At 42.5% G+C, this 24,603-nt stretch overlaps 1 protein-coding gene across 2 annotated transcripts in view; it reads right to left on the bottom strand.

Annotated features, from left to right (window-relative positions):
* The window catches only part of mcc (MCC regulator of WNT signaling pathway), a 248,698-nt gene that overhangs the window by 30,861 nt on the left and 193,234 nt on the right, over positions 1-24,603 (bottom strand). For both annotated transcript variants that reach the window (XM_041186138.1, XM_041186139.1), the window contains 4 exons: positions 24,054-24,154; positions 12,316-12,499; positions 3,836-4,070; positions 1,799-2,005 (listed from right to left, as the gene is read on the bottom strand). In XM_041186138.1, coding sequence (XP_041042072.1) covers positions 1,799-2,005; positions 3,836-4,070; positions 12,316-12,499; positions 24,054-24,154 — 727 coding nt within the window. The remainder of the gene's footprint in view (positions 1-1,798; positions 2,006-3,835; positions 4,071-12,315; positions 12,500-24,053; positions 24,155-24,603) is intronic.

The following is a 24,603-nucleotide window of genomic DNA, read 5'->3' as shown; positions in this document are numbered from 1 at the left end:
CTGGCGCCTTGATAGCCACGTGTGCAGTCGCTGGGGAACCCAGCAATTGCTGCAGAGCATCTGATTCGATCTGTCTGGTTGGCCTCAACAGTACGGTAATGAATGAAAGTCAATGTACGCCTGAACAGAGCTTCTGCCACCAGTTTGACACAACTATGGACAGCTGATTGGGAGACTCCACAAAGATCCCCCACTGATCCCTGGAAAGAGCCAGAGGCGCAGAAGTTGAGGGCCACTATGACCTTCAGAACCACTGGCATAGGGTGATCTCATGCCCAATCCTCTGACAAATGGAGATCATTGTCTCCCTTGAGAGATGGAGCCTCCTTTGGCATTGCACCTCGGACATATTGAGTTAGCTTCATCATCACCTGTAAACCCTGGCAGCAGGATAGTGCCATCTTCTGTGGCCCCTTCCGCCTTGGACTGCCAGCTGGCTCTGCCCCCCCCCCCCCCTTATGCCTGCGCCTCTGGAGGCTGCATTGGGCCACCTGGCCTCCTCTCCCTTCTGCCCCTCTCTTCCTCCTCAGAGGAGGTGCCACCAGCAGTGACCATAATCCCCATTTCCAGGGTTATGAAAGGCTGTCCAATACCTGGGAAGGCCCACACGGTTTGAATCCTGCAGGGGCCTGGAAGACAACGAGTCCTGAAATGAAGCCTAGTAATTATCAGAATGCAGCTCTGAAGCGAGATGAAGCTGTCCAGTTCAGAAAAGCAACCAGCAGCACACGATCTCCAAAACTCCTCACTACTCACATTGACAATGCTGCTGACCTTTTGTATCTCACCCGTGGATGAGCTTTTGCAAATTGTGGCCTGCCCATTTTGCCCGTGTGACAGCCGATAATTCACACGGGCTACCTAAACCTGGAGATAATTGCTGTGTCAAGGGCCTTAACAGGCCTCTTAATTAATGGCAGGCGTGCCTCTGTCTCTCTTGAGCACCCACCTGCTGAAATATCACGAGAGTGCATGTTGACGTTGGCACGCTCGGCCAACATCAACATGCATCATTTCATGCTCGTGCGGGTCAAGCCGAGCAAAAATTCTGCCCGCTGGTTGACAGAAAAATCCCAGTCAACTTCCTTTAATTGGCCTCAATTTGGCATTTAATGAGCCTGATCGGTTGCCTGCTGCATGCAGGAGTGCCCCACCAGCCCCAATGACATCTTCTCAAAAATGGCCTGAAGGCAGGACAGAGTAACTTTCAGCACCTGCCTCTGATCCTGGGGGGTGGTGGGGGGCTGCTAAAGCTGAAATTGAGTTGGTAAATGAAAGGGGATTTTCTGACATGTGTAGCAAAGAATTGCAGATGATAGGGAGAAAAGTTTTCAGAAGCGCACAAAAGATGAAAAATCTTGACAATGTCGAGAACAAAGGGATGCGAGAGAGAGATGGTTGACCTTAAAGGAATGCAGTTAATTGTTCTAGAAGTACATATAAATGTTGAGACCTCCTAGTAAAATATCTCAGAAATATAATACCATGGCAACAATTATTTGTAATCTTATATGTTTCTCTACATTTTTACTTCTGTAGTTTGTGCATATGTGACAGGGTGGAAATAAAGTAAAAAGAGAAAGATGATAAGTAGCAGTAGAAAATAGAATCAATGATTCAGAGACAAGGAGAAGAGATTTAGAGGAAAATACTCCAACTGCTATCAGCAAGTTTAGAGTCAGTATCTCTTTTCCAGCTACATATACACGTTGACTGTAAGAATAATTTCTAAACAGCAATGTTACATCATCAGGCTTCTTGAACAGCATTTATCAACTAGGCTAATGGTGATATTTACTTTAACTTGTTTATCCTTTCCTCCACTGCTGGTTGAGCTGAGAGACTGCATGCGTTGCTCCTTTTGTTCTTCTACTTCCGATTTCAAGTGTTCAATATGTACTAAGTAAGCTTGTTCCTGGGCCTCTCGCGTGCTCAGCTTCAATTCAAGTGCTTTCTTCTCCTTTTCCATCAAATAAAGCTGAGCTTTGAGTTCCGCCATTTCCTCCTTCAAACAGAAATATGTTTCAGATCATAAAAAGATGTATTGGCTTGTGTCAAATATATGTCAAAAATATTCAAGCTTTGGGTACACATTAATTTATCAAATTTATCTGGTGTCGGCTATTAGCCACTAGTAAAGGAGCCTTTTACTTCATCAAAACCTTGGCTTCAGATGCAAAAAGATGGTAATTTAGGCCAGTGATCCACAGAATCCTAATGGTATAGCTTTGAGTAGCATTTCGTATGGGATCAAAACGGGACCAGAGCATTGTGGTAAATATTTCTGAAGAAAAGCCATATTCAACTCAAAATGTTAACTCTCTTTCTCTCTCCACAAGATGCTGTCAGACCTGCTGAGTATTTCCAGCACTTGCTGTTGTTATTTGAACAGATGAGTGGCTTTCACATGGCATTGCTCAAAAGTAGTGGTTGGTTTGGGCGGGAGGGTGGGGGGGGGGTGGCAAGCAAGGAGCAAAGTGTGGAGAGAAGACTGAAGTAGTTTGCCAGCAAATGCAGTAAGGGGCCAGAGAACTCAAGTGAAGATGGAGCAAATCACAGTACTTCAGTTGAAACAGAGCTGAAAATAGATTGGTTTCATTTTACTCAGCAACTAGACACAGCAAAATTCAAAGCTTGTGCAGGTGGAAATTTGCTTCCGATTGAGAATACCGTATCCCAACTTAAAGTGATCAAATTCAGATTAGTTAACAGTGTTGGCCTGCATCTCTATTCTGTACAAAAGCATGATCCTGAGTTCCCTTGGCTTGCCATTTTCTACTTGTCTTCCCTTCACTGAAACATTTCCACTTGAAGGAGTTAAAATAACAGAAATTCTCCAGGTCTCCTAGTCAACATTCCTATCTCAACCATTTCAATTAACACCACCAAAAACTAAGCAACTTGTCATCACCTGTTTGTTGTTTATGGATCTTGCTATGTAAAAAATAGATACCAAGGTTTGCATACATATGTCGCTGCATTTCAAAATAATTACTGCATTGGAAACACCTGATGGATTTCTGAGAAATGCAATTCATATCTTGCAGCTGTTTTAATTCTTTTTGATTTACTGGTGCTTTTTCAGCCTCCAAATTAGATAATCCTATTATAATACCCAGAATATTTTCATCTAATCCAATTTAAACTCAACTATTTACCCATCAATTGTTTCCTTGTGATAGCAGTCAACTTTCCAGACTTGATGTTTACTTGTTCTCCTCTTCTTCCAGCTTCCAATTATGATAAACCATCTCTACCCAAAAACACTAACCTTTTCCCCTTTCAAGATTCTACGGAACTTGGTGGATACTGAGCATTTTCAGTTTTTTTCTTTATATCACCATGTAATCAGGATATCCACTTCACTAAAATCAAATGTTTTCCCTTGTTTTTGAAACTCGTTTGGCTCTAAGGTATTTGGAAAATTAATATGGATTGCGATATTTAAGATAAAGGCATAAAATATTGTTCTCAAGCTTCCAGACATAATTCTGACTTGAAGCATTACAATACAGTAGGCTGTTCTGATAAACATGCTGTCTGACCTGAAGAAGAGTCACATGGACTCGAAATATTAACTTTGTTTTTCTCTCCACAGATGCTGCTTGCTAGGCCTGCTGAGTTTTTCCAGCATTTTCTGTTTTTGTTTCAGATTTCCAGCATTCGCAGCATTTTGCTTCTATGTTGTCTGATCTGTTGAGTACTTAAGCGTCTTTTTTGTTTCATATTAGCCTATGGAGTTACCTTTAGGCAATAGCTTTCAAATGCAGTTACTATTTCAGTAGACTTCGTAAAATAAGTTGTTACAATGCTAAGTCTGTGATTCTTCACTCACCTTCATAGCCATGAGTTCCTGCATTAGAACTGCATTCTCCAAATCAAGCCGTTGACTATCTCCCCGAGGTTTAACATCATAACTAAGTGGATCAATATGGATACTTTCCAGTTCTAACATAGTTAGCTTGACTGCTGCTCTGTCATTCTTAAGTTGCTGAACATAATCCTTTAATCTCTGTTCATCTTCTTTTGTAAACTCTGTATCACAGCTACTAGCAGTTGAGCTTGTAGTGCTGAAGAGACAATTATAATCAATGTATTAAGGAGACATTTTAAATTAAAAAATTATACTTGTTAAATACTTAGTCTGGACTACTATCAAACATAATTATGTAACTGCTGAAAAAAAAGACATGCTTCCAAAGCTTATTGTCTTACACTCATCATGACAGACACAAGAATGCCAAATTTCAAAAGGAATAGCGATTTATGCTGCATGAGAAAGGGGGTGTTGATTGGTTCACAAGTTAGCTCTGACTGGTTGAGACATTGCCATGACAAATGCACCAGTTCCCCATGCTTTTTATTCAAAAAAGGTATGATGACTGAACATATTCCTATGGCCTGCAGAGGATAGTTCCCTGAATATAAATATATGTAGCTTCTAGCAAGCATTAGTGAGCTATATTGCGAGCCCGAATGATGATCTTAAATTGATTATTAGTGTAATTCTTAGCATACTTCAGATTGTTCAGCAAGTGCTGCCCAATCACATCTAATGTTAGGTATTATATTCTGAGTTTTGCAAGGTTGGTTGAGTATGGTCTATTGTATTCTGCTTATTGTGAACTGCCAAAAGGATGTCCTGTCCTGTTGAAGGGTCATGAGGACTCGAAACGTCAACTCTTTTCTTCTCTGCCAATGCTGCCAGACCTGCTGAGTTTTTCCAGGTAATTCCGTTTTTGTTTTGGATTTCCAGCATCTGCAGTTTTTTGTTTTTATTTTTTGTTTTTAAAAGGATGTCCTGTTTGACACAATCCACCAGTCGTTGGGACATACGGCCTACATACCTGTCATCACCCCAGCACTGAAATTCATATACCACATTACTAATTTATGTGGTAGGCAGAACATATTTTATATTTGACGGCAGCAGTCGGGTCCAAAAGTGACGGTCTTCGTTCCATTCGTGTATGCTTGATACACAGTGAGCAATGATCTATTGGGGCAGACATACTTTCGGACCTGAGAAGTGCCCAGTCTACCTCAAATTACCCTGGGAGATTAAAGTATCTCAAAAACACGAGCAACAGGTGAAGCTAGCAGTTTCACACTGATACTATGCAGTGACAACATGAGTAGTGTTTTCCACTAATTGCCAACCAAAAAGATGTTCTGCCAACCATACAGATGAGTAACATGGTATATAATTTTCAATGCCAGTGCGATTCCAGATATGTAAGAGAAGAAAAAGTGTGGAGACTAAAATTGGAATTTCAGAGAGAAAGTGAAGCCAGAAAATTTGAACTGACAGAGAAAGCCTTCACTTGTACAAACAGGGAATAGTGCAGAGACTTGACGATGAATGAGCTTTAATTCCTGGTTTTGATTTAGCAAGGAATATTCGCTCAGTGCCTAACTTCAGTGAGAGAGAATGTATTTTATCTCATTTGAGAAAATTGCTACAAAGTTACAATGGTGAAGAGAAATTTGGATTATATTTGGAGTATATTTTGGGAGGGAAAGCATTGAAGGTTTATTCAACCCCTTTGGATTTTTTTTTTATTCATTCACGAGATGTGGGCTTCACTGGCTGGGCCAACATTTATTGCCCATCCCTAGTTGCCCTTGAGAAGGCGGTGGTGAGCTGCCTTGAACCGCTGCAGTCCATGTGGTGTAGGTACATCCACGATGCTGTTAGGAAGGGCGTTCCAGGATTTTGACCCAGCGACAGTGAAGGAACAGCGATATATTTTCAAGTCAGGATGGTGAGTGACTTGGAGGGGAACTTCCAGTGGTGGCATTCCCATCTATCTGCTGCCCTTGTCCTTCTAGGTGGTACTGGTCATGGGCTTGTAAGGTACTGTCTAAGGAGCCTTGGTGAATTCCTGCAGTGCATCTTGTAGATGGTATACACTGCTGCTACTGTGCGTCGGTGGTAGATGGAGTGAATGTTTAGTCTACAGAGTACAGATAAGACTGGTGTGCTTAATGCATACAAGTTAGTTCAAGAAGCTTACAGACAAAACCTTAGAAACCTGAGGAAGAGATAAAATCAGACTTTTCTGGAATTTCTTAGAGAAAAAGAAATTGTATTTCATATAGAGCAGGGGGAGGCCAAACTGCAGCTTGCAAGCCGCATGTGGCTCTTCAACACAGAGTGTGGCTCTTCTCTTATGCTTTAAAAGCGATTATTCGCACTTTGGAGGAAGTTAGGATTGAACCAGAGAGGAGGCAGCAACACTGCGAGGAAGGAGGGAGTAGGTTAAGATGATCAACAAGGAGAAAATGGCCACTGAGGTAAACCATGTTGCAAAATAGTTATTTCAATATCTGCCTGAATTAAGATTTTTGTTTTTTCTGCTTTTATTGCCCTGCCAATATCAGAGAAAGAACCAACCCAATTTTTATTATAAATTTTCCAGAGGGCCATCTTAAAACAAGAACTTCTGTGTGCTTTCAATGCTGTTTGTTTCAGATTTAATATCAAACAAAAAGATTCTGGATTCAATCAGCCAAAGATGCGGCTTCATTACTAAAAATATCTCTGGCAAAGAGAAGTTACCATTGTTTAAAAGGTTTTTTATTTAAAAAGTATATTTTGAGGTCCCCTTGAATTTACAGGGCTCACTTCACAAACCATGAAACATTTGGGGATTGTGTAGCGAGTCTGAACAGAAATGACCAAAACAACAATTCTATTTTTCCAGGAATATCAATCTGACAGTAGAATCTCTCACTCCATATGATCATGGACATTTAAAATATGAATTATTACAATGATACTGAATTCTATTAGTTTATGTGACAGTACACGTGCAGTCACTGAGGCTAAACGTAGCTAATGTGCTGCTGCTTGACTCACATGGCCCTAAATAGGGCCAATGAGAAACTACAAAAGAAATCTTGCAACAGCGTTGGAATGTTTCGTTGATTTTCTTAACCCTCCTCCGATTTACTGATTAGTTCCAGCACTGTCATGAATTTTCTTTTGTAGCTTCCCCATGTAGGGCCACGTGACCCTCGGTGGCCATTTTCTCCAGTTCCCTAACCCACTTTCTCGCTGGCAGCTTCTGTCTGGAAAGGGAAGAAACAGTTTAATTCAGTTCAGGAATCTATTGTATTGGGACACAGGTACTTTGATTCAAATTTGTTGTTCAGTAGGTGGATGCAGCTTTTTTTAAAGTAAAATCGATACTTTTTTTAAACCTCTTGACTGATTTTCCACACTAGAAGAGCAAGGCTGCAAAGATCAGTTAAGTAGCAAGCATATGCTAGCTCTGATTTGTGTCAGTGACGCAGATTTATTTTTGCCACAATCAGCATAGAAGTGTGTGAAGGAAGCCTGGAAGATAAGAGGAAAAAGCTCTGCGAAGGAAGCCTGGAAAGCTAGACAGAAAAAAATTGAACTATATAAACTTTGTGAACAAAAATGATACTGTCAATTTGTAAGAAACTAAAGTATGAAGGTGAAAACAGAAATTTTAAGCCAGAATGCAAGCAAGATCTTGCATTTACCGTTAAAGGCTGGAAACCTATGTGCTTTATCTGCAATGCATCACTCACTCACAACAAAGCAAATAACATAAAATGCCGTTATGAAACAAATTGCAACTGTTTTGGAAAAATAAGTTAACCATGTTCAAATCATCCCTAAAAGCCAGTTGACACTACTTTCAACATTCAGTCAGGAAGCTGACACAAACATCAAAGCTAGCTTTGTTGTGGAATGGAATCTTGCTCGTGCTAAACGTCCATACTCTGATGAAGAATATTGCTGAAGTTGCAGATCCAAAGAACACAAAACTTCAGCAACAAATAACACAAATTCCACACTATGGAGAGGCATATCGCCCAGATTAGTGCTGATATTGCAAGCAAGGTACAAAACGATCTGAAGAATTCTCTAGCGTGCAGCTTAGCTCTTGACGAATCCACGGATATACAAGACAACCCACAACTGGCAATATTTGTTTGTTATATTTCCTCAGATATAATTGTTAAAGAAGAAATGTTGGACTTATTGACGCAAAAAGAAAACTCATGGTGTTGACATAAAAAACACACTTGACGGAGCATTGACAAATGCCAATGTACCACTGGATGAACTAGTCAGTGTTGCAACGGATGAAGCACCTGCAATGGTGGGGAAACATGTGGATCTAATTGCACTCTTGAAAAGTGATCCCGAATTTCTAGAGTTTCTCCCTATTCAGTGCATCATTCATTGTGAAAATCTAGCAGACTGATACTTCAAGGACAAATGTATTATGAAAATGGTCCTTGGAAGACTCACCGACAGTTCAAAAATTTTGTTGAAGAGCTAGATCTTGAAGAGAAGCCTGACGACATCTCTTTCTACTGCACTGTGAGGTGGTTGTCGACCAGCAGTCTTGACCCAACACTGAGCCCTGTAGAATGCTATTGGAAACCATTTTCCATTTGCAAAAACATCCATCAATGATTACCCTTTGTTTCATGTCACTGAGCCAATTTTGGATGCAACTCGCCACATTCCCCTGAATCCCATGGACTTTTACTTTTCTGACCAGTGTGCCATGTGGGATCTTGTCAAATGCCTTAATAAAATCCATGTAGACAACATCCACTGCACATCCTCATCAATCCTCCTTGTTACTTGCTAAAAAATTTGATCAATTAGTAAGACATGAACTTCCCCTAACTAAACCATGCTGACTATTGCTGATTAATCCGTTCCATTCTAAGTGATTCTAATAATTTGCCCACCACAGAAGTCAGACTGACCAGCCTACAATTATTTGGTCTATCCCTCACGCCCTTTTTAAATAATGGTACAACGTTCACAGACCTCCGAACCTCTGGTACCTTGCCTGTATCAAGTAAGGATTGGAAAATGATCCTCGGAGCATTCGCTATTACCTCCCTGGCTTCCTGTAACAGCCTGATTTGTAAGGACTGCACAATGTTTCGACTTTACAAACTTCATTACAGAGTATAGCGATTCACAGCAGTAAGTTGTGCCGAAAATTGAAATGAGCCTCACACTAGTTTTCTTGAGTTGAGGATATTTTGTTTCTGGAACTTGCGATTTATGCATCATCTTTAGACCCTCATCCTCCTGAAGTCCAATAATTCCATTTCTACAGCAGATGTTTCTGTAACCAGAGGTTCAAGAATCTGACAACCATGAATGGGTTTACAAGAAAGGTGAAGTAGGATCTTATGCAAGTCATCAAACCTGGCTCGAAAATTATCATGCAGTCCTTGTAATTTAACCCACAAGACCTCTACTAGCAGTAATTAGCCTTTGAAAAGTTTGATCATGTCTTGCGGCTCTCAGCCTTCTGAAGATTATCGTATATGGCTCTTAAGTTCAGCAAGTTTGGACACCCCGGTAAAGAGCTTTGAAGCTCAAGCAAGGTTTTCCAAACCTTAGAGAGGTGTAGCTAAAGGAAAAATTTAAAAGCTATCCCTTTAGGAATAAGGTCTCATCTAGAAAACCATAAAGTTTCTTTTTATTCATTTATGGGATGTGGGCATTGTTGGCAAGGCCAGCGTTTATTGCCCATCCATAATTGCACTTGAGGTGATGGTGGAGAGGTTCCTCCTTGAACCGCTGCAGTCCATGTAATGTAGGTACACCCACAATGCTGTTAGGGAGTGATTTCCAGGATATTGACCCTTCGCAACAGCGAAGGAAAGGCGATATATTTCCAAGTCAAGATGGTGTGTGGCTTAGAGGGGAACTTCCAGATGGTGGTGTTCCCATTCATCTGCTGCCCTTATACTTCTAGATGATAGCAGTCATCGGTTTAGAAGGTGCTGTCTAAGGAGGTTTGGTGTGTTCCTGCATCATAACTTTTAGATGATGCACACTGCTGCCATTAAGAGAAACTGCTGTTAAGGCTGATGGTTACAGACAATCCCATGGACACACAGCTGGCAGTAAACCTTTGTCTGCAAACCCACACAGAAGCAATTGGAACAAAACAAATGTGTTAATGCACACAGGGCACTAGTTATACTGGAGGGATAGGAGAAATGAGAAGACAGAGCCTCCTTAGAGCTGTTAGAAAAGACAGTATGGAGGATAAGTATGATTTGAAGGGACCAATATGTTATTTTTGTCATAAGAGAGGCCATGTGAAGGCAGATTGCTGGAGATTAAAACTCAAAACGGTTGCATTTGTGAGCATGCATGGTGTGACTACAGAAAGTGTTGCACCAGTAGCTTTGAAACATTTACTATCGGTAAAAAATCAAAATATAGAGGAGCATGACGATTGTTTATTCACAGGTGACTTTACCACACCTTTGTCAGGTGAAGCGGGCAAACAAATAAATATTCTAAGAGATACAGACAAGGTCAGCTCAATCGCTGATGATGGTTGGTGATGTAAAGTTCCCTCTAAAAGACATGCTATTCAGGAATGTATTGATTAAGGGTATTAATGAAGGTTGTTTAACTGCTCCATTGCATAAAGTTAACTTAATATATGGTTTAATTTCTGGCACTGTAACTGGGGAATTGTGTCAAAGTTGCTGATTAATGGTGCTGATTTCATACTAGGAATTGACCTCACTGGAGATAAAGCCTGCCTTCTCCAGTGAAATGATATAACTTAAAAATGCATCAAATACATCAGGTCGTATACAGAAATCCGTGACTATCTGTATTCCTACTGTGAAAATTATAGTTCCAACCAAAGATGTGTCCAAAGAGCCAAAAGCTCAGACTCCTGAGATTTAAAAAAAATTGGAACATCAGACTGACAAAGTTACAAGCAGCTGGAAAAGGAACTGAGTTAAGCCCACAGGCAGACTCTTAAGTCACAGGTGTCAAAGAGAAACAAAGGAATACAGTACTTTAAAACAAAATAACCTAGCTGTAACTAATGATCATTCTGTAGAACTCCAAGGAAGAGTTTGAGTTCTGGACCATAAATTAAAGCTTCAGAATGACAAAGTTGCTGCTCTTATGAAGGAAGAATTGAGAAAAGTTTGTGCTGTGTGGGGAAAAGAAGTTTGTGAACTGGCTAAAAAAAAGTATCAAGATTTTTGACTGTTCATCGACGTGACCTTCTCAATTCTTAAAGCAGTGAAGGAGAACCATAATCCTGCATTTAAACAGGAAGAGACTGATTCAGTTGTTTGACTTGCTGAGACTTTCTTTACCAACCTGGATATTAAAAAACATACAATCATTAAAGGAAGTGGAAATCTGGAGCTAAAATCTGACTAAAGTGTTTCACAGACTTTGTTTAAAAGTGAACACCCTGTTGAAAATGTAATGTCTCATTCTAAAGAAGAACAAAAGGACACACTGAAGCTACATGAGTGGAAGAGTTGTGATAAATGATTTTGTCTCAATTTACAGCTTATACTTAATGGAATTCAAAAATCACAGGGACTGTCAACAAGTAATAGTGTGGTTCTTGACAAAGTTACTCAGACAGAACAAATTGTGCCATCTGTTAATCAAGAATACTGGAAAACTGCACAAACTGTGCAAAGTGAGAAGGATGACATTCCATGATGCATAATGGAAGGCGCTAGCAGTAAAGCAAATTCTCATTTATGGGGGAAAGAACTTTAAAGACTAATGTAAATTGGACTATAAATCCTAAATGTTACATGCAATTGGCGGTAACTGGCCAATCCATGTAAGGGTCTGATGTGGATCGTGTAATGGTGAAATGCGACAACAAGGGACAAAATATTGCTTGTAGTATGTGTAGTTAAGTTAACTGTTAAATTTGTAGAATGTTCTAAGTTGATATATTTTGAACAGTGTTATAGAAAAATCATCACTCCTATGATGATCTTTCATCCTTTGGGAGGACTGTTAAAAGTTTATAAGATTGTTATGTTTTGGGACTCTCTCTTTAACTTAGGGTATAATGGATGAATGAAGGATTCATGTGACCTGCTCTGAATCCTGCTGGACAACAAGCTTGGTTGTTAAAGGGGAGGCCAGACTGAAGTTCAAGGCAGGCAAACTGATTTTCAAGAAGTTGGAAATCACCTATCAAGTAGTAAGAGCAGATTCTCAGAAGGTGTGCTATGAGGACTAGTCTCTTGCCTGGGCATATCTTCAGCCAATCAGTTTCAACATTTAAAGGCTACCCAGCCTGTCAGTTTCATTGAAAAAAAAGCTGCTTAACCTGAAAAAAGTGTTTGTGGCCATGGACGACAAGGAGGGTCCTTGGTTAAACCCTGAAGCGAGTGGGATCCTGTAGGGTTCCTGGCCAGAGATCATTTTTCGGGGCCTTGACCCTCGCCTGCACCCGAACCCTCCTCTCCTTGGCAGTTAAAACTTTTACCTATATTACTCACCTGGTGTGGCTGTGAGAAGACAGGCTTTCCCATGGCTGTATATTACATCCTGTTACAGTGCATGCTCCACCACAGCTACCATCAAGTTTCATTAGTAGTGCTTTTGCAGCGTTCTCTGCTGTCTTCCTACAGTCATGTGCTCTTTTTAACATCATTGTTATGTTTTCTTCGCCATTTTGATCACCTGTTCAAAAGAGATGACTTTACCTTATTAAAGGCAATATAAAGTAGCAACAGTGTGCAGAATCACTGAAAACTCATTTTCCGAGTTTCATAAATTCATTAATAGACCAAACAGGATAGTTATTCTAAATGATGATAAAATTAAATTTGAAGGTTTAACAATGCTGCAGAAAGTAAGTTATGAATGCCAAAAGTTGAGATTTAAACTGCATAGCCACAACCGATTTAATTACTTTTTCATTACTGGGGACATTATAATGCCACATTTTAGAACTTCAATGTAATGCACCATCATCTGACAGGTTGCAGGTTGACACAAAAGAATTTGCAAAGTGAAAGGTGAGAGGATGTTGGTGGTGGCAAATCAGCCAGACTGTACTCATGCGGAGTCACTGGCTTCAAAGTAACAATGGTCAAGGCCAAAGAGTAAAATTATTAAATTGCGTAAACACGGGTAAAATCTGACACTCCATACCTCAGAGGTCAATTTTGTTATTGATGGAAGGATAACCACTTCTCTGTGGCAGCATTATGTCATAATGTACAGAGTCACACAGAATTTACAGCACAGAAACAGGACATTCAACTCAACTGGTCTGTGCCAACATTTGTGTCTCAAACATGCCACTACATCAAGATCTTTTGCAATATTTGGGATGACTAGTCCTGTCAACTATTTCAGCAAAAACGTACCAAATGAGAAATCCTATTTTGTAGTTTTGCAACATTTCTTGCTAACATTATTAACTAGTGGAATTTCAGCTTCCTTAACTCTTCCAGAACATATATGCTAAAGGAAGGAGGACACTTATGAATACTTCAATATTAGGCAGCAAAATCAAATATAGACATGAACATCCACAAGAATCACACTCTCGCCCTCACCCACCCCACTTCCTAAGGACTCTTTCTATTCTCCCAGTTTCAATTGCATCTGTTCTTACAATGCTTCCACACCAGTACTTCTGATATGTCTTCCTTTTTCCTCGACTGTGGTTGCAGCTTCTCTACTGTTTGTTTCATATCCTGTGCTTCTGCCATTCCAGAACCATGACAGGGATCTGCTTATCCTCACCTTCCACTCCATCAGCCTTGACATTCAATGGATTATTTTCTATCACTACCAAACTCTCCTCTCCTCCTCATTCAGCATTTCAAAGGTCTATTTCGCTCCTCACCACTCTGGTCCACTGCTCTGTCACCCCCAACACTCCTCCCCTTCCTATGAAAGTGCAGGAGATGCAACACCTCCCATCTTACATCCTCCCTTCCAACCAAGATGGCGCCCCAAGGTCTCCAGGTTAAACAAAGTCAGACGCAGGCTTCTACTTGGGTCCATCTGTCAAGCCCTGTGGCAATAGAGGATTGGTGACAGGGGCAGGGCTGTGAACCTGGAGTCCCTGTCAAGAAACTGTACACAGTCGACAAACGAAAAGGACAGAGGTGTCCTTGGGCAGCAACATCTGGTTTTTTTTATTCTTTCATGGGATGTGTGTGTCACTGGCTAGTTTAGCACTTGTTGTCCACCCATAATTGTCCTTAAACTGAGTATCTTACCACACCATTTCAGAGCACTGTTAAGAGTGGACCACATTGCTGTGGGTCCGGAGTCATATGTCGGCCAGATCAGGTAAGGACGGCAGATTTCCTTCCCTAAAGGACATTAGTGAACCAGACTTTTTTTTCACACAACTATAGACAATGGTTTTATGGTCACCATTACTTAGACTAGCCTTTCAATTCCAGATTATTAATTGAGTTTAAATTCAATCAGCTGTTGTGGTGGGATTTGAATCCTTGTCCCCACAACATTACCCTGGGCCTCTGGATTACTGGTCCAGTGACATTACTTCCACCATCTCCACCTGTTACTGAACAATCCTCTTCAGGATACCCTCAGCTCACCCCAAATGGGAAGGGGGCTAGAAAAAGTGCCCTAAAGATAGGCTGACCCACTTTATCCTGATTAGGAAACACCACACAGCAGGACGCACCATCTTTTCAGGGAAAGAAATAAAACTTTAAATTTTTCAACTTGGAATGCTAGAACACCCTCAAATGTGACATTCAGGAAGAAAAACTGCAATCGTAACATGGGAGCTATTAAGACCCACCCGAACGCACCCCCCCGCCTCCTCCCCCTCAATGCAACCCAACCCACCTTCCTCAGGAGGGGCAGTTGAAGGAACAAGCAGGGGGATACACCTTCTAGAGCAAAGTTAAAGCTGACAGCGACTTTTATGTCCATGGAGTTAGTTTTGACATCCAGAATAGGACCTTGGATGCACTGCCAGAACTCTCCAATTGTATGAATGGGAGACTCATGATAGTTTACCTGCAGCTCAGCCATAACCAATATGCCACTGTCATCAGCGGTTATGCCTCGACCCCAGACTCCGATGAAGAGGTTCTATTCTGCCCTTGAAGATGTGCTCACTGCCATCCCAAAATAAGGAAAGTATCATCCTTCTGAGGGAATCTAATAACAGGGTTAGCCACGATTCTGAAGTTTGGAATAGAAGCGTTCAAAAACAAGGGGTGGGAAACCCAATGCAAACGGCATCTTCCTGAAGGCAAAGTGTGCTGAGCAAGACCCCATTATAACAAACATCCTCTTCCGCCAGATGGCAAAACCACATGGAGGCATCCTAGATCAAGGCATTGGCAACTTCTGGATTATGTCATTGTTCAGGTGAAAGGTCTAAGTGATATCTGTATCACTCAGTCCATGCAGAGGGGACTGATGCCTGCTGGAGAGATTGACTTGTTCAACCAATGATAAACTTCCACCTAGCACCAAGACAGCGCAAGTCCCAAAGTCCGAGAAGAAGATCATCAACGTCTCAGCCCTAAAACATCCCAACCGAAGAGAGGAATTCCAAATGAAGCTCACAACCAATCTGGAAAATCTTCACAGAGCCAGCTCAATTCCAGAACAATCGGATCAAATGAAGTCAGCTGTTCTAGACTCCTGTACCCAGGCTATTGGTTCAGGAAACATCACCACCAGGGCTGGTTCAATCAAAGTGATACTTAAACATGTAACCTCCTGGAAGAAAAACTAACAAGCTTCAGTGCCTACCCAAAGTCACAACTCAAGAAGGCAGCATTCCACAGCTCAACTCTGACGCCGAAAGCCAAATTTGGAAGATAAAGGACATGTGGTGGGAAGACAAAGCTCGAGAGATCCCAAATTATGTCCATCATGACATACAAAGATTTTTTGAAGCCACCAGGGCTATCGATAGACTGAGGTCGGATGAACAAAATACACTTCGTTCACAGGATGGGGTTTCTCTTCTTTAAGGATGACAATGCCATCCATCAATATCGGAAAGAACATTTTGAACAGCTCAATTGTAAATCCATAATAGCAGCTGACACCCTCCAGGCTGTTCCCCCAGTACCCCATTGTAGAATTTGTGGGTGAACCACCATTGATGGGGAGCTGCAAACAAGCCTGTAACTCCAATGGTATACCAGCTGAGGTATTCAAAACTGGCAGATTTTTGCTCACATGAAGACTCCATGCACTCACCCTACTGTTAGGTCAACCTGACATGAAACGAAATCCAAAACTTAATTTCGTTGCTTTTTTAGAAGATTGACTTTCTGCAGAACCAAAAGAAGATTGCTGCTATAAATTACATGATCACAGGATGGCCCTTTATTTTGGAAGCAATCAACAGGAGTTACAAGAGCAGAAGAATTTCTCTCTCAGCCTGTGGAACTCACACCTCATTGTACAGAGCCCTTGTAATCAACGAAAGCAGAGAAGTGTCACAAACTGGCTCTCCAACCTGAACTATCACAAAAGAAAGAGGTTGAAACTCGTTATACCAGAAGAGATGCTAATAGCCACCTCATGTCTCTACTAAGGGGGAACAATGGATTCTGCCCAGAAGCACAGAAGCTGATTGTTAAGCTGCAATTAACCCATTAATAGCCCATATCATAAGATTCTGGCATTTTGGACAATTTTAACGTTATATCTTTGATCTCACAGGCAGTCTGCTGTTTAACATCCAATCAGTGAACACCAAGCAGAACACCAAGCTGAACAACAGCCTGCTCCCCGAAGCCTGTCTCTGCTGTAAGGTTTTCTACCATCACCTGAAAAACTGAACCAGTCTCTGTGTACCAACTTCATCTTGCTGTATCAGCACCAACCGTAAAGAGAACTCTACAACTTCAGACTTCAGTCAGCTGAATTCAAGCTCCTACGTGAATAAACTCCTCACTGGACTCTGACTCTGGAAATCATGTGCACAAATATTCATTTCTGTGGTTCTTGTACTGTTACTATCCATAGTTCTAACACTTTCTTTCTATCCCCCCATTAGAATGTGTGCGTGCGTGAATGTGTGTGTGTGAACACTCCTTCCCCCAATTTTCAATGTGAAATAAACTAACCTTCTGAATTAATCATAGCGCGAGTTTGCTGCGATTTATTAGTAAATTGGATCATACAAACTGAGGGTTTGGGAAAAACATGCCACAGCATACTTTAAAAATAATTCAAAACACCTGCTTACGAACAGTTGGTGAGGAAAGGAGTATGGCTTGCCTGTCTCGCTCCTGTCTGGAACACTACAGATTTGGGAGGAAAAAGAACTCACCCCCCCCGGAATGCGACAAGAGAGATATGTCATGCTGTGGATACTATCAAGGTGTTTGCCTCGTCCATAGCAGGGAAAATCCTAATACTCGTTCTCAATTGCGTACTTCCTCCGGCTGAGGAAATCCTCAGAAAAACACAGGGGCTTTAGACCATCCAGTGAAACTTCCAACACGGTACTTGTTGCCAGATAAATCCAAGAAAAATGTCAAATATAACTTCAGGAACTCCTGATTGCACACAATGACCTGACCGGTGCATTTGACTCAGTAAATCACAAGGCTCTTGTGGATAATGCTCCAATCCTGCAATTGTTTCATGATGGTATGATTGCAGCTGTCTTGAGTGGGAAAACTGAAACACACACCTTCAAAATTTGGACTGGGGTCAAGCATGTCTATGTGATAGCTTCTGTACTATTTCCAACCTTCCTTCTATCATAAGGTCAAAAGCAGGAATGTTTGCTGATGATTGCGCAATGTTCATCACCATTTGGGACTCATCAGACACTTAAGCAGTCCATGTCCAAATGCAGAAAGACCTGGACAATATCCAGGCTTGGGCTGACAAGTGGCAAGTAACATTCATGCCACACAAGTGCCAGGTAATGACCATCTCCAACAAGAGAGAATCTAAGCATATCCCCATGACATTTAATGGCTTTACCACCAATGAATCTCCACTATCAACATCCTGGGGGTTACCATTGACCAGAAACTGAACTGGACTAGCCATATAAATACTGTGGCCACAAGAACAGGTCAGAGGCTAGGAATCCTGTGGCGAGTAACTCACCTTCTGAATCCCCAAAGCCTGTCCACCATCCACTAGGCACAGGTCAGGAATGTGATGGAATATTCACCACTTGCCTAGATGAGTGCAGCGCCAACAACACTCAAGATGCTTGACACCATCCAGGACAAAGCACCCCACTTGATTGGCACCACATCCACAAACATTCACTCCCTCCACCACCGACGCACAGTGGTAGTAGTGTGTACCATCTCCAAGATGCACTGCAGGAGCTCACCAAGCCTCCTTAGACAGCACCTTCCAAACCCATGACTGCTACCGTCTAGAAGGACAAAGGCAGCAGATACATGGGAATACCACCACCTGGAAGTTCCCCTCCAAGCCACTCACCACCTCACTTTGAAATATATTGCCATTTCTTCACTGTCACTGGGTCACAATCCTGGAACTCCCTCCCTAACAGCACCTTGGGTGTACCTACACCACATGGACTGCAGCGGTTCAAGGCAGCAGCTCACCACCACCTTCTCAAGGGTAACTAGGGATGGGCAATAAATACTGACCTGGCCAGCGACGCCCACATCCCATGAATGAATAAAAATCCTACCTGGAAGAGACTATTCACCTCATTAAAGATCAACTGCCTTCTGGTATCAGTATAATATACCGGCTAAGTGGAAAACTCGAACCTCAGTCACCTCCATGCTAAAACTAAAGTGACCGCCATAGGTAAACAAATCGATAGTTTGTAGATGACTGTAATGTCATTCTCCAGTCTGCACCAGATTTGCATTCCTCTCGATCTCTTCAATTTTGCCTTCAGCCTGTACTTGAATGTTGCCAAAACAAACTCATATCAAACCACACCTTCTCAGTCAAATATTCCACCTCCCTCATATGTTGAAGGGGAGATGCTGGATACTTGGAGCACTTCTCATACATTGGCCGTCATCTCTCTCAAAAGGCATCATTGACATGGAGATCCAAGATCAGATCAGATGCATCAGTTCAGCTTTCTACAAACTACAGGCACCGAGTGTTTGACAAAGACCTTCACAAGTCAACATAAGTCCTGGTGTACAGCGCAGTTGTCGTCCCCACACTCCTCTATAACAGTGGGACCAGGACCGTACAGCACCAATACAAGGGTGCTGGAGGAACTCCAACCAGCAATGCCTCTGCCACTTTCTCTGGATTCAATAAGAATTGAACAATTGGACAAATGCTATTGTCCTTCTCAAAATCAGGCATTCAGGCGAAACTCCTGCAAAGTCAACTTCGATGGACTGGCCACAGGATTCATTTAGCTGAAAACCATCTCCCTCATAGGTGCTGTTCTCTCAACTCTCAAACGGCTAATGTTCCAGTAGAGAACAAAGAAAACGCTTCAAAAACATTTTGAAGCTCTCCTTGAAGTGCGGTGGCATTGATCTTAATGGCTGGGAGATGCTCGCTACTAATCGTGGGGCATCTTACCCCATGAGCCCAAAAATCTGGAAGTTGAGAATCAACCTGTTCAGTCACAAAGTCTCATGGCAGAAACTCACGGCACAAAGATGATGTCATCCTCGAATCAAAGGTCAGCCAACAGCCACCAAACACATTTACCCCTCCCAGCATTCTGAAGGCATTGTTCCCTCCACGACACCCTGGTCCACTCCTCAATCACCATCAACACCCTCTCCCATTTCCATAGCACCTTTCAATACAAGTGCAGGAGATTCAACACCTGCCCTTTTACCTGCTCCTTTCTCACTGTCCAGTGCCCCAAACCGTCCTGCCAGGTGAGACAGCAATTTATTTGTGCTTTTTCAATTTAATATACTATATTCATGGCTCAAGATGTAAGATTCCTTACACCGGGTAGGCCAAATGTAGATTGGATGATCGCTTTGCAGAATACATTCATTCAGTTCAGTTCGCAAGTCTGGCCCTGAGCTCCAGTCATCTATAATCTTAATTTTCTACCCGACTCTCACTCTGATCTTAGCCTCCTACATTATTCCAATGAAGCTCATTGGAAGCTCAAGGAACAACACCTAATCTCTCTTCAGTCATAAAGATTCATCCTAACTTTCACCAACCACAAGCAGTTTTAACGTGCCTGCAGCTTCATTTTCAACCTTCTCAACCTCTAGCTACAATGCCACATTTCAAATGCCTATTCCTGATTTCAAACAGGGATCAGCCTTTGAAGATCAGAGAATTCAAAAGTCCAAAGGTGTTTCACACAAGCAACATAAAACACAATGTCACTAAGCCACATAAAGAGATGTTAGGTCAGAGCTTGGTCAAAGAGGTAAATATTAAGACATATCTTAAAGGTAACAAATTCGATTGAATTTTTTGAGGAGGTTACCAGGCATGTAGATGAGGGTAATGCAGTTGATGTAGTTTATATGGATTTCAGCAAAGCCTTTGACAAGGTCCCATACGGGAGACTTATAAAGAAGGCAAATGCACATGGGCTACAGGGTAATTTGATAAGGTGGATTCAAAATTGGCTTAGTTGTAGGAGGTAGAGGGTGATGACAGAAGGTGTTGTAGTGACTGGAAGCCAATGTCCAGTGGTGTACCACAGGGATCTGTGCTCGGTCTCCTATTATTCGTCATTTATATAAATGACATAGATGACTATGTGGGGGGGGTAGGATTAGTAAGTTTGGGGATGACACAAAGATTGGCCGGATGGTTAGTAGTGAGGTTGAGTGTCTTGGGCTACAGGAAGATATAGACTGGATGGTCAAGTGGCAGGTGGAATTTAACCCTGAAAAGTGTGCGGTGGTACACTTTGGAAGGAATAATTTGACAAGGAAGAATTCAATAAACGGCATGACACTAGGAAGTTCTGAGGAACTAAGGGACCTTGGCGTGTGTGTCCATAGATCTCTGAAGGTGGAGAGGCATGTTAGTGGGGTGGTGAAAAAGGCATATGGGACACTTGCCTTTATCAATCAAGGCATAGATTACAAAAATAGGGAGGTCATGTTGGAGTTGTATAGAACCTTGGGGAGGCCACAGCTGGAGTACTGTGTGCAGTTCTGGTTGCCACATTATAGGAAGGGTGTGATTGCACTGGAGGGCGTGCAGAGGAGATTCACCAGGATGTTGCCTGGGATGAAACATTTAAGTTATGAAGAGAGGTTGGATAGACGTGGGTTGTTTTCGTTGGGGCAGAGAAGATTGAGGGGCGACCTGTTAGAGGTGTACAAGATTATGAGGAGCATGGACAGGGTGGATAGAGAGCAGCTGTTCCCCTTCGTTGAAGGGTCAGCCACAAGGGGGCATAAGTTCAAGGCGAGGGGCAGGAGGTTTAGGGAGGATGTGAGAAAAAACGTTTTTACCCAGAGGGTGGTCACAGTCTGGAATGCGCTGCCTGGGAGGGTGGTGGAGGCGGGTTGCCTCACATCCTTTAAAAAGTACCTGGATGAGCACTTGGCATGTCATAACATTCAGGGCTATAGGCCAAGTGCTGGTAAATGGGATTAGGTAGGTAGGTCAGGTGTTTCTCATGTGTCGGTGCAGACTCAATGGCTGAAGGGCCTCTTCTGCACTGTGATTCTGTGAAAAACAAGGTAGAGAGACGGAGAGGTGTAGTGTGAGAATCCCAGAGCTTAGGGTCGCAGAGATTGATGGCAGAGCCACCAGTGGTGGAGTGATTAAAATCGGGGATGCTGAGAGGGCCAGAATTAAATGAGCGCATATATCTCAGAGGGTTATGGAGTAGGAGGAGATTAAGGAGATAGGGAGGGCTGAAGCCAAAGAGGGATGTGAAACAAATTTGAGAATTGTAAAATTGATGAGTTGATTGGCTGGGAGCCAATGTAGGTCAACAAGAACAAGCCTAATAGATGAACAGGATTTGGCGCAAGTTAGGACATGGTTAGTAATGTTTTGGATAACCTCAAGTTTATGGAGGATAGAATGTGGGAGACCAACTAGGAATGTGTTGGAGTAGTCAAAGTGGCAAAAGCATGAATGAGAGTTTCGCTAATTGCCTAAATGTTTTCCCCCTAGACTCCCTTTTATTTACATGTTTTCATTTTAAATAATGGAAACTTTCTCAAGCCTTTTTGGGAATCCAGCCCCAACATTTCAAAAGCTGATTCCTAGTAAGAGCAAAAAATAATTTCTGAATGATAGGGAGATAAAAGTACACTGCAGTTTACAAAGCTCTTCCTCCCACCCATTTCTTCCTGCCCTCATCATTGCTTGTCCATCATATCTTGCACCTTTGCTCTCACAACCAGGTGCCTCAAATGTTCTTTTCTTCCTATCCATCGTACTCTTTCTTTTCCTTCTACACCTACCACCCAAGTTCCCCAACAGCCTATACCTGCCCACCATTTTCTCTTTTTCCCTCCATGGTCAAGGAAGGCAAAGTTGTCTACCATCATTCCCGTCTGGGTATCGTGAGGGGAAGAGCTTTTCTCTGATCCAATTTACTAGCAATGAAACAGTATTTTCATGATGTAAAACACTTATAACAGTTGAAGCGGCAACAGTTGATACTGCATCAATCACTTAATTGTATGCCTGGCATTCTGAAGCTCCCTCGCCTTCTATGAGAGGCATATGTGCTTCCTAATGTCTCTTGTTGCCCATGACCTGCACTGTGCTTTGCATTTAACAGCCTTGCTATTGATTAGGTCAAGATTGGAAAAGCAGCACAAAGGAGAAGCCATCAGGCAAGTGCTTTGGAGGTTGTGGGGTGGGGTCATAAGTGGTGAAGAATTGGAGCCAAGAGGTTGAAAGGTCAGAGGTTGCAACACTGGGGTGAAAACACTGAGGTGGAGGGGCTTGCTTTTTGACCATATTACTACCAGGGATGGAACATCTAAGCAATGACCCAGATTGGAATTCATTTTTGTTGGGTGCAGGGAGGTGTTACCTGGCTGCCCCGAATATCAGGCAAGGGAGTGTGTTGGAAATCTGGCAGGGAACCAAATTTAAAACTATGATACGAAGAGCTAGGACCAACAGGTACAGTATTGCAACCTAGGTATTAGAAAGCTGCAAAGATATCTTGCATTACCATTATTGACATGTGGGTTAAAAGACATGGTTGTGACTCTAATATTGCCATATAGGTTTGATATAGAGTGCATGAAAACGTGACTGAAATATTGGGCTGTAACTTCCTTGGAGTGGCACTGGATTGCCACACCATGCCCACTTATCTGCACCAAATTTATTCTGTCTTGCCCGACATTTTAACTCAGGCCAGGTGAGATCCAGGCAGCATAGCTGTCGCCGAAGTACAGCAGAGTCGAATTGAAGGAGGACACACTCCTGTCCCCCTATTTATGGCACTAGCTGCCATAAACCAGGGTAAGTTTAAAGGTCTAACTGAAATCGACAGGCCTGGGAGAAGGTAAGCACCTATGGTAAGCGGGATTTGGGAGGTGAGGAGGATCAGAAATCAGGTGGAGTGGGGGTCGGGCATTTGAGGGGCAGGATTCTTGGTATTGGGAAGGGTCGGACATCGGGAGGGGGTGGGGGGGTCGTTGGATATTTGGGGGTGGTGGGAAGGGTCGGACATTCGGGGGTGGTGGGGTTCTGGTTGGACCTTGGGGGTGGGGGTGTGTCAGGTTGCGTGAGGGTCAGGCCTGCTGGGTGGGGAGTCTTGTCGGGTTGGGGGATGGTGGTTGGAGTCGGGCCCACAACGGGGTCAGGTGAGGAGTCCCATGCGGCTAGGTGGAATCCTATGGAGGTTCAGGGACTGGGGAATACAGTGGGGGGTGGTTAGTCAAGGATGGGGGAGTCCCCTGGGAGATTGGAGGTGTTGGGGTTGTCCCATGGGGGTATCGGTCTGGATTTTTACAACAGTTACTCATAAGTTAGAAGAGGTTTTACATCTTCACACTTTTCCTGTGTGGCCATTGGTGTAACCCTGTCAGAACCATTCGAAGTTTTAAGTCACATCTTCAGATGGTTCACAGTGTAGGGTAATTGCCCAGAGGAAGTTTGCACTTCTGGGCAGGTGCCTTGCAAACGTGAAGTTCCGAGAGGGATTCCCCAGTGCATCTTTGGGGTACACCCCCAATCCAATGCTGGGGAGCTCGCAAGTTACAGCCCATTGTACCAAGTTAACTGGAAGTGTGTACTGAATGCATTACTTGTAATATATTTTATATAGTGGAAAGATAGATATAAAATAACATATAAATACTTTGTTACCCACCGACAGATCCAACACCTGCAGCCCTGAACTGGCCCAGAATGAGTCCTTGTTCACTCTCAGCCAGAGCCAGCAGCAACTCATAGGCTTCTATGCACTGTTCACTGGAGATATGAACACAGTAAGTATAAATGTGAGCAATCATATTTCACAACTAAAAAATATATTATTATATTGTATAACTGAATAGCAACTTGCAATGCTACCATCACACTACTGAGTGCATTCTATAGGCCACAATCTAGTGAGAAAGATAGCAAAGAGAAAATTGGCAGGAAAATGACAAAGAGCTGCAAAAACTATAGATCAGTGATAATGGGGGACTGCAGATACTAAGAGTGGGATAGTAATGGTGCAAAGGTAGAGAAAGGAAAAGTTTCTGAAGGGCGTTTACAAGAATTTTCATGATCAGTGTGCTTATGACCCTGTGAGGAAGGAGACATTGTTGGATCTGGTTCTGGAGAACAAGATAGGTCAACAGAATGAAGTGTCAGTGAGGGAACGGTAATCATTGATCATAATGTATAGATAATAGCAAAATACTGCAGATGTG

Source organism: Carcharodon carcharias, chromosome 4 (assembly GCF_017639515.1).
Source record: "Carcharodon carcharias isolate sCarCar2 chromosome 4, sCarCar2.pri, whole genome shotgun sequence".
Taxonomy (NCBI): domain Eukaryota; kingdom Metazoa; phylum Chordata; class Chondrichthyes; order Lamniformes; family Lamnidae; genus Carcharodon; species Carcharodon carcharias.
The sequence above is the reverse complement of the archived record's forward strand: the minus strand, read 5'-3'. Positions and strand labels throughout refer to the sequence as shown.